General features: G+C 38.7%; 1 protein-coding gene and 1 pseudogene across 2 annotated transcripts in view; one reads left to right on the top strand and one right to left on the bottom strand.

Annotated features, from left to right (window-relative positions):
- The window catches only part of CALCR (calcitonin receptor), a 150,564-nt gene that overhangs the window by 122,894 nt on the left and 13,318 nt on the right, over positions 1–14,352 (top strand). For both annotated transcript variants that reach the window (XM_049715139.1, XM_033420473.2), the window contains exons 9-11: positions 7,032–7,185; positions 13,277–13,337; positions 13,418–13,484. In XM_049715139.1, coding sequence (XP_049571096.1) covers positions 7,032–7,185; positions 13,277–13,337; positions 13,418–13,484 — 282 coding nt within the window. The remainder of the gene's footprint in view (positions 1–7,031; positions 7,186–13,276; positions 13,338–13,417; positions 13,485–14,352) is intronic.
- Positions 8,337–9,246, bottom strand: LOC117199833 (ragulator complex protein LAMTOR3-like; annotated as a pseudogene).

The raw sequence follows: 14,352 nt of genomic DNA, 5'->3' as shown, positions 1-14,352 counted from the left end.
TTAAGAATAAAGGAATTTTCCCTGTTGTAATATATTTGAATACCCAGGGGATAAACAAAAACTAGGAAAGGTTTAACCAGGTTTAACTAGAAAAGCCCCATCTTTCCGAGCAATAAAATTCCCCACCTTTAAAAAGACAGAAAATAACAGCCAAATATTGAGAGTATTACTAAGTCATGTGCAACATCAGATATTTTAAATTACTCTAAATAAATTATATGAAATACTGCATTTTTCTTAAAAAACTGACATTCCAGAAAACACTAGATTAAGGTCCTCCCTAGCCAAGAAAAGTGGAGATAATAAAAACCCAAGAAAGAAGAGACAGACAAAAAAATTAGCAGAAGAAATTTTTGAAAAAGGGAAGATATCAGACATTTTCAGTCTACAAATATTTATTGAAATTGCAATTAACATGAAAAACATAACCAAAGTCATAAACTAAAGCACATCCGTCAGCACTTCATCTCTGTGATTCAAGCATATCTCTTTTCTATAAAAAAGAATACATAATTTTCTATATAAAAAAGAATATATAATTTTTAAAGACTCTTTCTTAAGCAAACTAAAGACAGAATTGTGGGTTTTTTTTTTTTTCATTTTGACCCAGTTCTCAGGTCAGTGAATCAGTAGTTAAGAGGCAAAAATACTTTCCTTCCCAGTGCCCAAGGGGATATATTAAAAAGAGTTATTTCTTGTAAAAGGAGGCTGCATTATCCCAGTGCTTTCACACTACTTCTGTAAGGGTTTATTTTGTTGGGGGCAAAAGAAAACAGTGTTCTCACTTCTCAGCAGGGAATCCCAGTGGGTTTATGGTCCCTTTCCCATCGAAGTAGTCAGTCTCTTCCCTTGAAAGTTTTTTGGTTGGGCAGATTCTCTCCTGTAAAACCAAGGGTGAGATCTTACTCCTTCACACAACTTTTTTTTTTTTTTAAAGTTAAACTCAAAATAACTCATCGAATAAATAAGGGCTGAATAAATCCTCAGTTTATTGAGTGATGTGAAAATTGCCCATTGTCATTTGTGTCATTTGAACATTTCATTTCCATAATATCTAAAATTTCATTTTCTTGTTCTGTCTGCTTATTCGATGATCTTCATGTAGAGAGTTAGGAGGCAGAATTAAAAGCATTGTTCTTGCTGCATCTAAAGGAAGCTGGCAGCAGACTAGTCATTTTCTAGAAAGAAATGTTTCTCTGAACTTTTTATCTGAGTCTGAAAGGGACAATACAGTGAGATTAGTTTTTACTGGGAACCTGAGCATTTACCTCAAAAGCCAAAACAATTGGGTCACATTTTCTACAGCCTCTTATATAAGTAAAGTCAAATGAGTCCCAAGTTCTGAAAACCAAAGTGAGTTTCTTCTAAGTCTCCCTTGTTCAGGACAGTTGAGCCAATAGGCTATGTCAGAACGTCAACCTAGTCACAGGAAGATCAGCTTGGAATGGATGCTCAGAAGTGAGGCACTAGAAACTGATGAAACCACGGGTGGAAACTTGACTCCTCCCACCTAGCCCAGAGGAGGCTGGTGGGAGGGAGACCATGTAAATGTGAGGGAGGTGACAGCGATAGCAGAGTTTTTGAGATGAGAGATCAAATGGCAGATAAAACTGTATTGGAATTATCCATTTTGGTAGCCTATGAAGGACATTAGATTGAGAATGAAAAAGTATGATGGATTTGAGGGACAGTGCAGAGAGAATAATGCCAAGACACGGTAATGAATTGAGGTATCTTACCCTGGTCATTTATGCTATTTCACTTTACTTACATTTCAAAGCCAATAAATGGTCTTTTAACCAAGATCATATGGTACAGAAAAGTATAGAGGATTTCTTTATTCCTTTAAAAATTTCTTATTTATAATCAACCATGTTTCCATATGGATTTGAAGAATTTATTCCTAAAATGGCTATAAACATCAACCCAATCTCCAGTTTCTCTCACCTGACCAATCTGGGTGATACCTCTGCACGAGAAATTAGTCACCTACAAATGGTATCTTGTGGTGTGGTTTATGTAGTGAGTCTTCATCTCAACATTTGCAGCTTGTTTCCCTTGCTTTGAGAAGGCTGTTATGAATGTCATGCAGCACTTCTTATAGATTTGTTTTCATTCTCAAAATTTCAGTTGAGTTACTAGAAGTTTTGTACACTCCCTTGGGGTATGTTGGTTAATTGCTAGAAAGCTGTGGAGCAATAATCAATTTGATATTAGCTGTGTTCAGGTGGATCGCTCCAAATACTACAGCATTGTTCTCGCTGAACCGCAGGATCTCAGATCCCAGCTCTTCTACTTACAGACTAATGTTGAGCAAGTTACTTAACCTCACTGGGCTTCACTTTCTTGATAGAGATATCAATAATAATAGTACCTTTCTCAAAGAGTTGCTTGTGAGGATTAAATGAACCGATACACCTAAGATCCATAAATCCATTTAAGAGTCAGAACTCTCAAATGTTAGCTATTATTATTTATACTAGAGTTGTTACCATTGTCAGCGACGTAAGCACTCATCATTTTCTAACTGTGGTACTCAGTTCCATTTCTGTGTCAACACACCATGGGAGGTGTGGAAACTCAGAGCATGTGTAAAATACTGCTTAAATCTAAAAGGACTAAGTGTGAAAGCAGAATGCACATACTCAGAGGTTTTAAATCACAAATAACCAAAAAGGGCTGTGGCCTAAGCCTGAGCATTTAAAACTCATTCAGTCATGGCTTGAAAATCCCCAGTGAAGAGTGATAATATCCTCATTACAGCATGTAGGCAAAGACCTGTGAGTATAGCAAGTTGTTAATTTTTATTCCCCTGCCACATTTCTAACAGGCTTTCCCCCCCACCCAATCATGTTTTCTGTTTTCTCTGGCTTCGTTTCCTGAACACTTCTGGAGTATTTCCTTTGCCAATTTCTGGATAATTTTCCAGTGTATTTATCTCAAATGGGACTTTTTTCTCCAGTGTTTTTTTTTTTTTTTCTAAACACACCCAAACGTGACTACAGTTGCACAGATTCAAGCTTATTTTCTCTGAGGCTTTGTCAGAAATCAGCCCAGGATTGCATGACAGACTCACATTTAATTGAAAACGTTATATCTTTAAATTTCTCTAGAGAAGGACTGCAGTAGTTTCCTACAAAGTTAATGCTGACTTTCTGACTGGGGGATTTTTCTCCTTCATTCAACTAGCTTTAAAGACTGTACAGGTTGACCGCTTTCAAGTTGAAATGAAAGCCTTTTGCCCTTTGGTTTATCAACTGCACTGGCATCTTGACAAAAATTTCTGTAATTCCTCCTCATGAAGTTTTAGTATACATGTGCATCAAAGTCAGGACGTTTCTCATTGCATTGCGAGTCTACTGGAACAAGAAGCTTGTGCTCTTTGATGGTTAGAGTTATCAGTACTGGAAGGCCAGCAAGTAACCAAAACAGGAGTCAGGTACTGAGTAAACTCCCTCTGTACCCTAAACCCATTCAAAGTGTGCTCCATCGTCCAATAGCATTAGCATCACTCGGTACTTAACTTAGAAATGCAGAATTTACCACCCCATGCTAGATCTTCTGAATCAGAATCTCTACTAATGGGACCCAAAATCTGTGTTTTAACAAGCTCTCCCAGTGATTCTGATGCATGCTAAAATTTGAAAAAGCATTACTATAAGCTTTTTCATTATTTATATTTGAACTGGATATTTTTGGAGGGATTCATTATTACATCACTGCTTTCAATAAGCCATGCCCACACCCTTTAGAGTGTAATTTCAAGTGGTAGATGAAAGGGCATTTCAAGCTTGTAAGATGTATGAAGGAATGGAGAGGAAAAAGGTAAGCCGTATGTCCTTTCTAGTTCCCTGTGTATCAAAATCACTCTCACACTTCAGAAGAGAGCTGGGAAAAATTACTGACCTAATCAAATATCAGTCTCATTTGATCCATTCACTTTTATAGACAAACAAAAGTAGTTTCTTTCCACAGTATTTCCCACTCTAGTTCTAAGCAGTTCAGGGAAGATAATAGAGTTGCAACCTCCATTCCCCAAAAGTGTATGCCCACGTGAGGCGGAACGATATACACACCACTGAAACAGAGGCAGAGCAACCTATAGACACAGTGCTGGAGATCACCAGAACCTGCACCAAAGTTTATTTCTGCTTTAAAACAAGATTTATCAGAAATAAACTTGGCAGCTTTGATTCTGTACAAAGTATTATGGAGTTAGTACTCTTTAGACCATTTCAAACTAATTTTTCACTATTTTTAGTTATTTATTAATATATTTGTATAGTGGAGGATGTGGTTTTAACTGTTTGCCGTAAGTTTTCAAACACGCTCTGATAGCCCCCAGTAACCAAAGAGAGACCATCCTAGCATACTCTTCATTTTGCTACAATATTGTTCATGCAAATTCGAGAAGTAAATTTATAGTTAGCCACCTCTTTTACTATAAGTTAGTCTGTATAGCAGCCCCCAAATAATGCAAAAATTGGAGGAAGGGCAGAATGCTTGACAACGCTTAATAATTTGTTCGACTTTGGCAGAATCTACTAATTCATTCCTTGTTAATTTTCTCACAAATTGAATGGGTTATTTAATGTTAATAACACAAACCCCATTAGTTTGATTCATTTATTTGCTATGATCTAGGTGCCAGGCTTTATGTACCTGAGAAAAGAATTTTTAATGGTATTAATGTTGATTACAGAAATCACCTTTTTTAGAAGTCATTGTGCATGGCTGCATTTATGTATTTCTGTATTCATCTCCCCTCCAGAAGATGACTTTCTCAATTGCAAGCACTGAACTTTGTCTTCGCAATTCTAGGACCTAGTCCAGGATTGAACACACAAAAAAATAAGCATAGTTTCTTCATGAAATTTAGCCACCATTTTGAAAAATCGAAGGATCTTAAATAATGTGTTTAACCAAACTCTAGCAGAATGTCCTTTAAGAAATAGTTGGTTGTTATTTTGAATTCTCCCTTGCCAAATTTTTTAAAGCCAAACAAGAACAAAACATCTCACAATTTTTTCCTTAGTATGCTACTGTATCTAGCCATATAGAACATAACTACAGTGAATAATGAGGATTGGCTGCATATAAAATGTGAAGTCAAAGCTGCTTTGGATGACACAGAGTCCCAGCTTTTCCCTGGGCCATCATCTTTGCCCTCTTCTTATCCCTTCCTCTGCAAATGGCAGCCACCAAAGCTTCTGCTCTGGACCTCTTGATCCAGAAGGAATAGGGTTTTCAAGTAAGAGTAGTCTTTAAAATGAATCCAGAGTATCAACTGAATTTCTTATTTTAGTTGTTTGTCATGTGCACATAGCAAGTATTTGCTTAGCAAATGCAAACTAATAATATTTACTAATGCCAATTAGGAAGGCAATCAGATAAAGTCAGTGCCTTTGTAAGCCAATATAAATTACTTTCAGATTACCTGATGTTTTGAATTATCTGCACTACTGTTCCACTTTGGTCAGAATCAGAGGTTGATTCTATCTCTGAAAATACACTATCTGACTTCTCATGGACACAGCTGGCTGCTTCTTAACGTTCAATGAGTTCTGAAAGGACTCAGTGCATCAGATTCCCAATAAGTGAATTACTATTGCTATGCATTGAATAGAAATGAGTGGTCCTGCAAAGGTTACTGCAATACTGAAAGTCACTTTCAGGCTAATTTGCTTTGTAAAAAAGAAGGCCTGAAATCCAGTCAGATTCAAACTGTAAAGCAGAGCATTTGATAAAATAATAATGCAAATAATCATCCCTAATATGTAAAGTCTTGCTAAATTGTTCTTATTTTTGTTGTTGTTAGAGGGAGTCAAGCACAGCTAAATACCTTAGGGTAGTGTTCCTCAACCAGGGACATTTTCCTCTCCAGGGGACATCTGGTAACGTCTGGATTTTTTTTTTTTTTTTTTTTTTTTTTTTTTTTTTTTGCGGTACGCAGGCCACTCACTGCTGTGGCCTCTCCCGCTGCGGAGCACAGGCTCCAGACGCGCAGGCTCAGCGGCCATGGCTCACGGGCCCAGCCGCTCCACGGCATGTGGGATCTTCCCGTATCGAGGCACGAACCCACATCCCCTGCATCGGCAGGCGGACTCCCAACCACTGCGCCACCAGGGAAGCCGTGGAAATATTTTTGATTGTTATGACTGGGTAGGGGATGCTACTGGCGTCTAGGGGATAGAGGTCAGGAATATTGCTAAACACCCATCAACACACAGGACAGCCCCACGACAAAAAGTATCCAGTCCAAAACATCGATAGTGCCAAGATGACAAGCCCTACTCTAGAGGTGACTAGGAAACTATTTAGGGTGTTTTGTTATGTAGTTTAAGCAATAATTATTTCTGTACAGACAACAATATGTAGTTAAGCTTGATTGCTCCAGAAATGTGGATCCCACATCAGTACTGAGCACCAGGCGAGGTTTCCATCCTTCTTTCTGTGTCCCAAACACATGGACCCCCATATAGAAACTAAGGCTCCCTTATGAAAGCAAAATCACATCAGTTGGGCTCAGCATAGCTCCTGGCTCATATATGAGAAATTAACCACCTGGTTCTCTCCTCTTTTACTGCTAAGTAAACATCACTAACAGATCAGTGAACTTCAGGAGAGCATTAACAATTTCTGTGTTATTCTCCTCACTGGCCATAGAAAAGGGGCCCTAAAAGTTATGTGACGAATCCTTGGATGCTATCAGAAATTATGGGTCTCAGACACACTACAGGAAAAATAAACCTGTCTAGTTTATATCAGTAACCAGGATGTAATGCGAAAAGAACATTTGGGAGACTAGGCTTCCATTGCCCTAGTTGGCTGTTTGTGTACATGTAATACTAAGAACCTATGAACTATTACTCTGATTTCCAATTCTAGAGGGTGACACGTTGATAGATGTTTGGGGAAACTGCCTTTCAGACTGAATGCAGATACTTTGGTTCATTCTCACGTTCACCCTCTGTTCTCGGCCAAATTGTTACAGATGTCTTCCACTGAGTATCTCCATTTCTTTCCAACAGCCGATCTGCAAGATTTTGCACTTTTTTCACCAGTACATGATGTCGTGCAACTACTTCTGGATGCTCTGTGAAGGGGTCTATCTTCACACACTCATCGTGGTGTCTGTGTTCGCTGAGAGACAACGCATGTGGTGGTATTATGTCCTGGGCTGGGGTATGTATTTTCTGCAGCTGAGTTTTGAGCCACCTTTACCTCTGTCTGTATATTCACAGTCTTCTTCTAGTCTTGGTCAGAGAGCAGGCAGGGGCTGAGGTCCTTTGAGGAGAGACGGGACACAGGTGCTGGCAGGAGTTCAGTCTCCAGGAGAACTTGGTAGAAGCTTTTTAACAAGTTCACATGGACTGTGATAGCAGGAGAGTGAGTGCAGCGAAGGAGGGGTATGACTATGAGAATGTGTTCAGGAAACAAACCCAGTTAACAGATGGACTGAAAACATGTGCTGATTGAGAGATCTGATTAGACCCCCTTCAGTTTTATTGATCACCTGTTTGTAGAGCAAAGGAGAATTTCACATTTTGAATTCTGTACTCCCCTTCCCTGGACCCACTTCCCTTCCTCAAGAGTGTTCCTTCCTGTCAATCCATCAGCAGGACTCCTCTAGTGAAGGTTCAGGAAGTGGAGTCCAGCTAAGCAACAGACATAACCACATGGGCCTCCAAGTAGAACCTACCTGACCTCACAGTGCATGGCAATGGCTTTGAAAAGCTTATGGTGGGACTGTTTGAGGTGTGGCTGCTGCTGCTTCTTTTTTTTCCAAGGTTCATGGATAAGGTTTATTTTCCAATTGACAGTTTATGTTAGGTGAAACAGTCTCCATACCAGATGAGAAACAGTCACTTATTCATGTGGTTGAAAGAGTGAATTAAGTTAATTGTAGTCTTTAAACGTTTAAAAACAGTCTGGGGGAAAAAAACCTATGTAGTGCTCAAACTGTACTTTTAAAAATACTAATTTATTTATACTCAAGTATGAAAAAAAGGGCTATACTACCATGTTTACATACATACCAATATTGGAAACAATTCAATAACGAATCACATCTACATTTTATAAAGAATACACAAACATTAAAAAACACCGATTGGTTATAGAAGGCAGAATAGAAGAAAAAACGATCAGCTATCATTTTCATTTCCATTAAAGAGCAGCACCCTCTGAGAAGAATCAAATCAGTTAGTAATACTCACCTATACTGCGAAGTAATATATACAAAGGAAAGTTAGTGATTGTACCGATTCTAGTACTTCTACGAAGCCATTTTAATCTTCCTCACACTCAATGCAAAGAAAATAATATGAAGAAAAATATGTTCTCACCATTCACAATAAAAAGAGTCTGCTTCCTTCTGCAGGCCTGGCATATTGTACAGTAGAGAGCACTTCATGGCTCAGGTGGATCAAAGTATCATTTTGATTCTGAGCCACCGAATAGAATCTCATGCATATTTGGTGACTGGACTAACTCCATAGGAGCTGTGATAGATTGAACCATTTCTGTGGAATCCCCAGATCTCCCAAATAAGAAAAGGCCCTACACAAGCAAAAATGACCATCAGTCTGTCCATAAATTCTATCTATAGGCTCTTTCTCTAGTGTAAGGTGGAAAAAGGGGCCCTTTCTTGAGTACATGGATACAAGTGTTGCTGTAGTCTACAGATTGCTGGATTGACACTGTGTCTATCATAATGAAGATAAGGTATACCTAGAAACCACTGCCAGATTAAGAAACTTCCACAACTTGTCTCAACTCTTCAAATAATGGAGCAAGTTCCTTTTCTAGGCTGACGATTAGTCCTGTATTAGCATTGCTGCTGGCTATGAAACTCACCACCAAAGGTAAACGACTGAATTGAACCAATCTGGTAGGTGTTATAGTAACAGGTGATACTTTTATTTTTTGAAATCCAAGTTTGCTCCCTTGGTCTGTTGCAAGGGCAAAAGTAGACAAGAAACCCGGTCTCAAAGCATGCTCTGGGGCATTATCACTGGCCACTTTAATGAAAGGCACTCCGCCTGTATCCGATACAGCAATACCATGGAGCCCCTCAACACGTGGTGATTTTTTCTACAGGAATCGTTGTAGGTAATCCGCCATCATGAACCCCTTTCTCTGGCAGGATCAATCTCCACGCCTGGGTTTCTGGGCTGCCTGCTTCTCTGAGCTGTCACTTCAGAGGACAGCTTCTGAGACAGCTTCCTCTAAAAGCCGCTGTCATGTGATTTGTGAGGTGTGGCTACTTCTGTACAAATTGACTAAGGGTGCTGAGGTCCCTGGGGACTCTCTAGAATTGTTCCCTTTCCCCGAGGGCTGCTAAAAGAACAGCTCCACTGGTGGAAGGGAAGCAGACAGATAGTAAGGCAGTGAGAGGGAAAAAGCTCTGGGACAAAAACACATGCCGTGAAACTTCCGTAGTGGAGGAGGATCCCGAGGGCCATTCCACACTGTCTGTAGAGCCAAGAGCTGCCCTGACTCTCCACTGACAGGGTGACTATGACTCTTGGAGCAGAAGCTGTGGATTGCCTTCAGCTAAGCCTGACTTTTAATGCAGCATTTGGGGGAGCCCCTAAAAATATCCATAAGAGAGGCAAAATTTCATGAGGAGGGAGGATAATCCGAAGACTTTCTGAAAACATCACACTTTGTAGTTAAACCCCTGCCCAACAATTATTGTTACCAACTGTAAACAAATGCCTCAGGGAAGCCATGTAAGCAGCCCAAAGTCTTCTCCACAATTTACTCCAGGGATGGCCCTATGCAATATTCGTTTACTGGTCAACCCTCCCTCATAGGAACACATGGATTTTAACCAAGTATCAATACATTACCCAAACCCAATGGGATAATCCTTTAATGGTGGGTCAATAGGGCAGATATTTGGGTTGCCTCAAAGTTGAACTGATGATGCTACAGCTCTTTGGTTGTAAGTAACAGATAATAAGATGTTCTAATTTAGTCAGAAAGAGAAATTCTCACACTCTAGAGTATCTCATGGAAGTCAAGAGCCAGAATGCAGCAGGGCTACTGAAAGGGCTGTATCCTGGCAACAGCCCGGCATCCTGGATTTTTTAACCATCCAGTAAGGTTAGAAATCAAGCTTGTGACTATCCTGCCCATCCCCCTCAGGTGCTAGGTCCTCCTGTTTCTCCCTGTCCTCAAAACAGGCCAGCATACAATCAAACTTGTTTTTTGTTGTTTTTTCTTTTACTCCCAGCCTTTCCTTCCCCTGCCCTTCTCAGCTTCATACATACCCTCCCAGTGATCTCTAGTCTTCTGAAACTGGTCATGCCAGGAATCAACTAGCTACAATTTAATTCCCCCCAATAGCAATTCTGATTATCACAATAATAATGATTGGTACTGGTCAGATGCCTTCAAACTGAAAACCTGAAAATAACATCCCCCCGGCCCCCCCCCCACAGACACCATTCCTGTCTGATCTAGTTTACTTATTTCCTTTGAAGTAAAATGTATGGCATACTTCTTGTCCCAATTTTGACTATTTAAAAACATCTGTCTGCCACACTCAGAAAATTTCTCATGGAAGGAAAAAGCTGCAAATTTATTCTTGCTTGTGACATTCAGCAGAGATGAGAGCACCCTGGAAGGAGCAATTTCTACTGCTCTTTCCATACTGATGCACCGTGAATTCGTTATAAAACTTTTAGCATCATCGCAGTCAGCTCTTTGAAGACATCTGCTTAACACACATGTTCATGTGTGTTACAATTCAAAGGAAAAAAGAACAAGCTGTTGTATCAAAAAGAAGGTAATGAAAATAAGTAAAATATTTATGGGATATCTTAATCAGAGAATACTTAAAACTTTATCAGAATGATTCAAGTAGAATCCTAAGGAACATCACATTCAGTAAGGTAAGCACAGAATCGTCCATTTAAAAGAATGAGAAGGATTTAAATTCCCATAGATGTTTAGAAAGATAGTCAACAAGTATAGTTCTAAAATGTAATTATTATTTTTTTAAACATGCCTGGGCTAAATCGATCTTTCTCCACTCCTGCACACACTAAATTCCACCAAACTCTTTACCATTCAAAAATCACAGTACCAAATCTCACTTCTGAGAACAAAATTGTAAGACAGCTATGATGACTTCTTTTAAAGCAATAGCCTTCTCTTAGAACTTCAGGCAAGCATTATCTTTGGATGGGAGGAAAACAAGTAAAATTAAAACCAAAATAAATTCTCAACAAAAATAGTTTCACAGAAACTTTAAAGAATTTAATAGAGCAGAGAAGAAATTTCTAGTGGATATTTTTATTGTCCTTTTGAAATTATTTTCACACCAAAACAGTACGATGGCTTCTAAAATTTAGGTCCAATGCCATGAAATAAGGTGTAACCTATGTTTTGAAAAGAGTTTGAAAGTGGGACAGCAGAAAATTTGACCCAAGAAAGCTACGTCCTAAGACCTAACTTTGTTTGCAGGTGACGTACATCTCATCCATTCATTTCAGCTGTAATATTCCCCACTCCATCTCAAAGAATTGTAAGAGACAGTATGAACATCACCCTCTGGGTGAAAAGTATCTGGTGGTGAACTTCCCCACAACAGAAAATGAAAAAAGGCTTCTTTCAGTAGTTACTTCCTTACAAGTCTGCACTGGATGGCTTACTGGTCAATTTCTCTCAGATCGAAGCAACTTCAAACACTGAAGTTTAGTTCTCAGAAAAATCATTTATTTTACAACCCTCTTCAGATTGATTTTTCGCCTTGCTGTTTCTCCCATTGTTATAAATCAAAGAAGGAACTCCCCCACCCATGGGCTTTTATAATGAACAAGTAGAATTTATCCAGCACTCCTGAAGAAGAATCCTGGGGAGAGAGGATTATTCTTACTCTGACCATCTTTAGTGGGCGGGAAAGGTTGTTATGACGCTTGAAGCCTGGAAGAAGAGGAAAAGGAAAGAAAAAATAAACTGTAAAAAGTGACATCATGGCTAGAGGCAGGTGAAGAGCCCTAGGAATTAAGAGATATGGGTCTATACTCTTCTCTGTATTAAGTAAGAATCACATTTTCCTTTCTACAAAATGACAAGGTGGAAGTGAAGTCTCCATATTGCCTCTCTTGCTGTCTAATTCTAAAATGTGTATTTCAAAGTAAAGTCAGAGAGTGAATTTCTGATTCTAAACCTGAGTGGGATGTTAGAACTGCTGTGAATAAAACACAATCATGTTTTGTGTTAAATAGACTCAAAATTCTTCGAAGTCAAACATTTGATGGTCCTATTTTGAATTATATGCTTCATGGGTTAAGAAGCTGAGATGGTTCTTTGGTGAAAACTCAATGTTCTGAGTCTCTTTTTGCATATAATTCACAGAAAATAAAAGTGTGGAGGTCTGATTCACTTCTGAGACACATTTCTTAACTGATAGTAGTTTTAAAAACTCTGTCTACAAATGTGTCAACCAAATCAAAAAGTTTTCTATCGTGCATGGGTATATTTGAGAAAAAGAATTTTTTTTTTTTTTTACAAAAGTTACAACTTTACTCTAGATTACTTTTATAGAATAAAGGTTGATTTTTAAAAGATTCAGACTGACAGGATGCATCGCCAGCAGCTATCTCCATCGTTCCATTTATAAACTCAAAGCTGTTTTTGACTCGTTCTTCAAGTTTACTCAGGGAAGTAGATTCTGAGCTGCTTTAATAAAAGGTCCTGGAGCCAGAACTTACAGAGGGTAGGGTATGTACTAGCTACTCTGAAGTGTTCTTGTTGAAAGAAAATAGGATCAATGCACATGATATAAACAGAAAAACAAAAAGCCCGGAAGAAATACTGAGAGCACAAAGAAGTCTTTGGAGCAATCAGACTATGGCTTTTATATGCCATCTCAGGTCCCTTCCCTTCAGGACAACCCACCTCCCCTGTGTAAGAGAGCCCAGTTCACACACAATGAAAAGCATTCTGGTCTCAATTAATAGTCATCATCATCATCATAGACATAACAATGGTATTATGGTCATAGTGAGAGTAATAATGTACCTACCACACTGGATAATTTGTGAAAGGCTTTTAATTATCTGGATGCTGTTAACCAAACTCTCTAACAGCACATGATGTTCTAACTAAGAGCATTTTTACCTGGTTTGACCAAAGATAATCTGCACAAAAACATCAGGGCAATATGTTGACAAGACATTAAATTTGCCACTATTCTTGAAAGTAAACTACAATTTCTATAAAACTGTAATTATAGCTTTTGTACTTTTTCACATTTTAGGGCTCCCGCTGGTGCCAACCACTGCCCATGCTATCGCAAGGGCACTGCTATTCAATGACAAGTAAGTATTGTGGTTCTTAGTTAACATATTTGAAAATAAAATGCAATTGTATTGATGTATTCCTTCCTCTTTTTTTTTAGCTGCTGGCTGAGTGTGGACACCAACCTGCTTTACATCATCCATGGTCCTGTCATGGGGGCATTAGTGGTGAGAATTGCTTTTTAAATCCATTATTAACAGTTAATTCAATGATAATCTATAATAAGAACAATTTGAGCCTTTTTAAAAATGATTTTTATTTACTACAATTGGGTGGAGGGGCATAAGCTCATTTCTATACAAGCCATAGCAACAATATAGGTGTTTTTTTTTTTTCAACAATTCTATAAATTCTCCTAGTTAAAGACCAAAGGTCAGGATGTTGCTGATAAGAAAGCGAAAGACCACAAAGTCCCCCTGCAGCATTTTTCCCTGGGCTTTGCCAAACTAAACCATCTTCCATTTCACCTTTGGTCCATGAGCCATCATCATAACTACTACTGAACATGCACTTAAAGCATTTCAGGCGCTTCACATACCTTGCCATGCTGTTACTAATAGCAGACCTTCCAAGTGGATACATTGAGACATTTTACTCATTAGGAAAACTAGACCCAAAGACTCAAGTAAACTCACTTAAGATCACATGACTAAGTAAGAAGTTGGGCCAGGAGAAAATATGACTGTCTGAATCTATATGCAAGCTCTTTATTTCCACCCATGGTTTACTGTATGTTGGCCATCATCAGAACCATCAAATTTAAAATTTAGACATTATTTTCCCCATTAACCTCAAAGATAGTGTTTTCTTCAGGTAAGAGTAAGAAAAATAAAAACAGAGTCATAGACCATATTCTGCTCCTGCACTGAAGCAGCATCCATTAGTAACTGATCAAATTGGGTTATCACCCGGGCTGTCTCCTAACTTTCCTGGCCTTTCCAATGCAAATTCAATTTCTTTTGCCATTTTTCAGAGTAGTGGTGTACTTACTAGTTCAACTGCGCTCACAAGGACCTACTAACGTGGGTCTTGAAT

The sequence above is a fragment of the Orcinus orca genome, chromosome 9 (assembly GCF_937001465.1).
Source record: "Orcinus orca chromosome 9, mOrcOrc1.1, whole genome shotgun sequence".
NCBI lineage: Eukaryota > Metazoa > Chordata > Mammalia > Artiodactyla > Delphinidae > Orcinus > Orcinus orca.
This window is presented reverse-complemented; position numbering and strand designations above follow the sequence as displayed.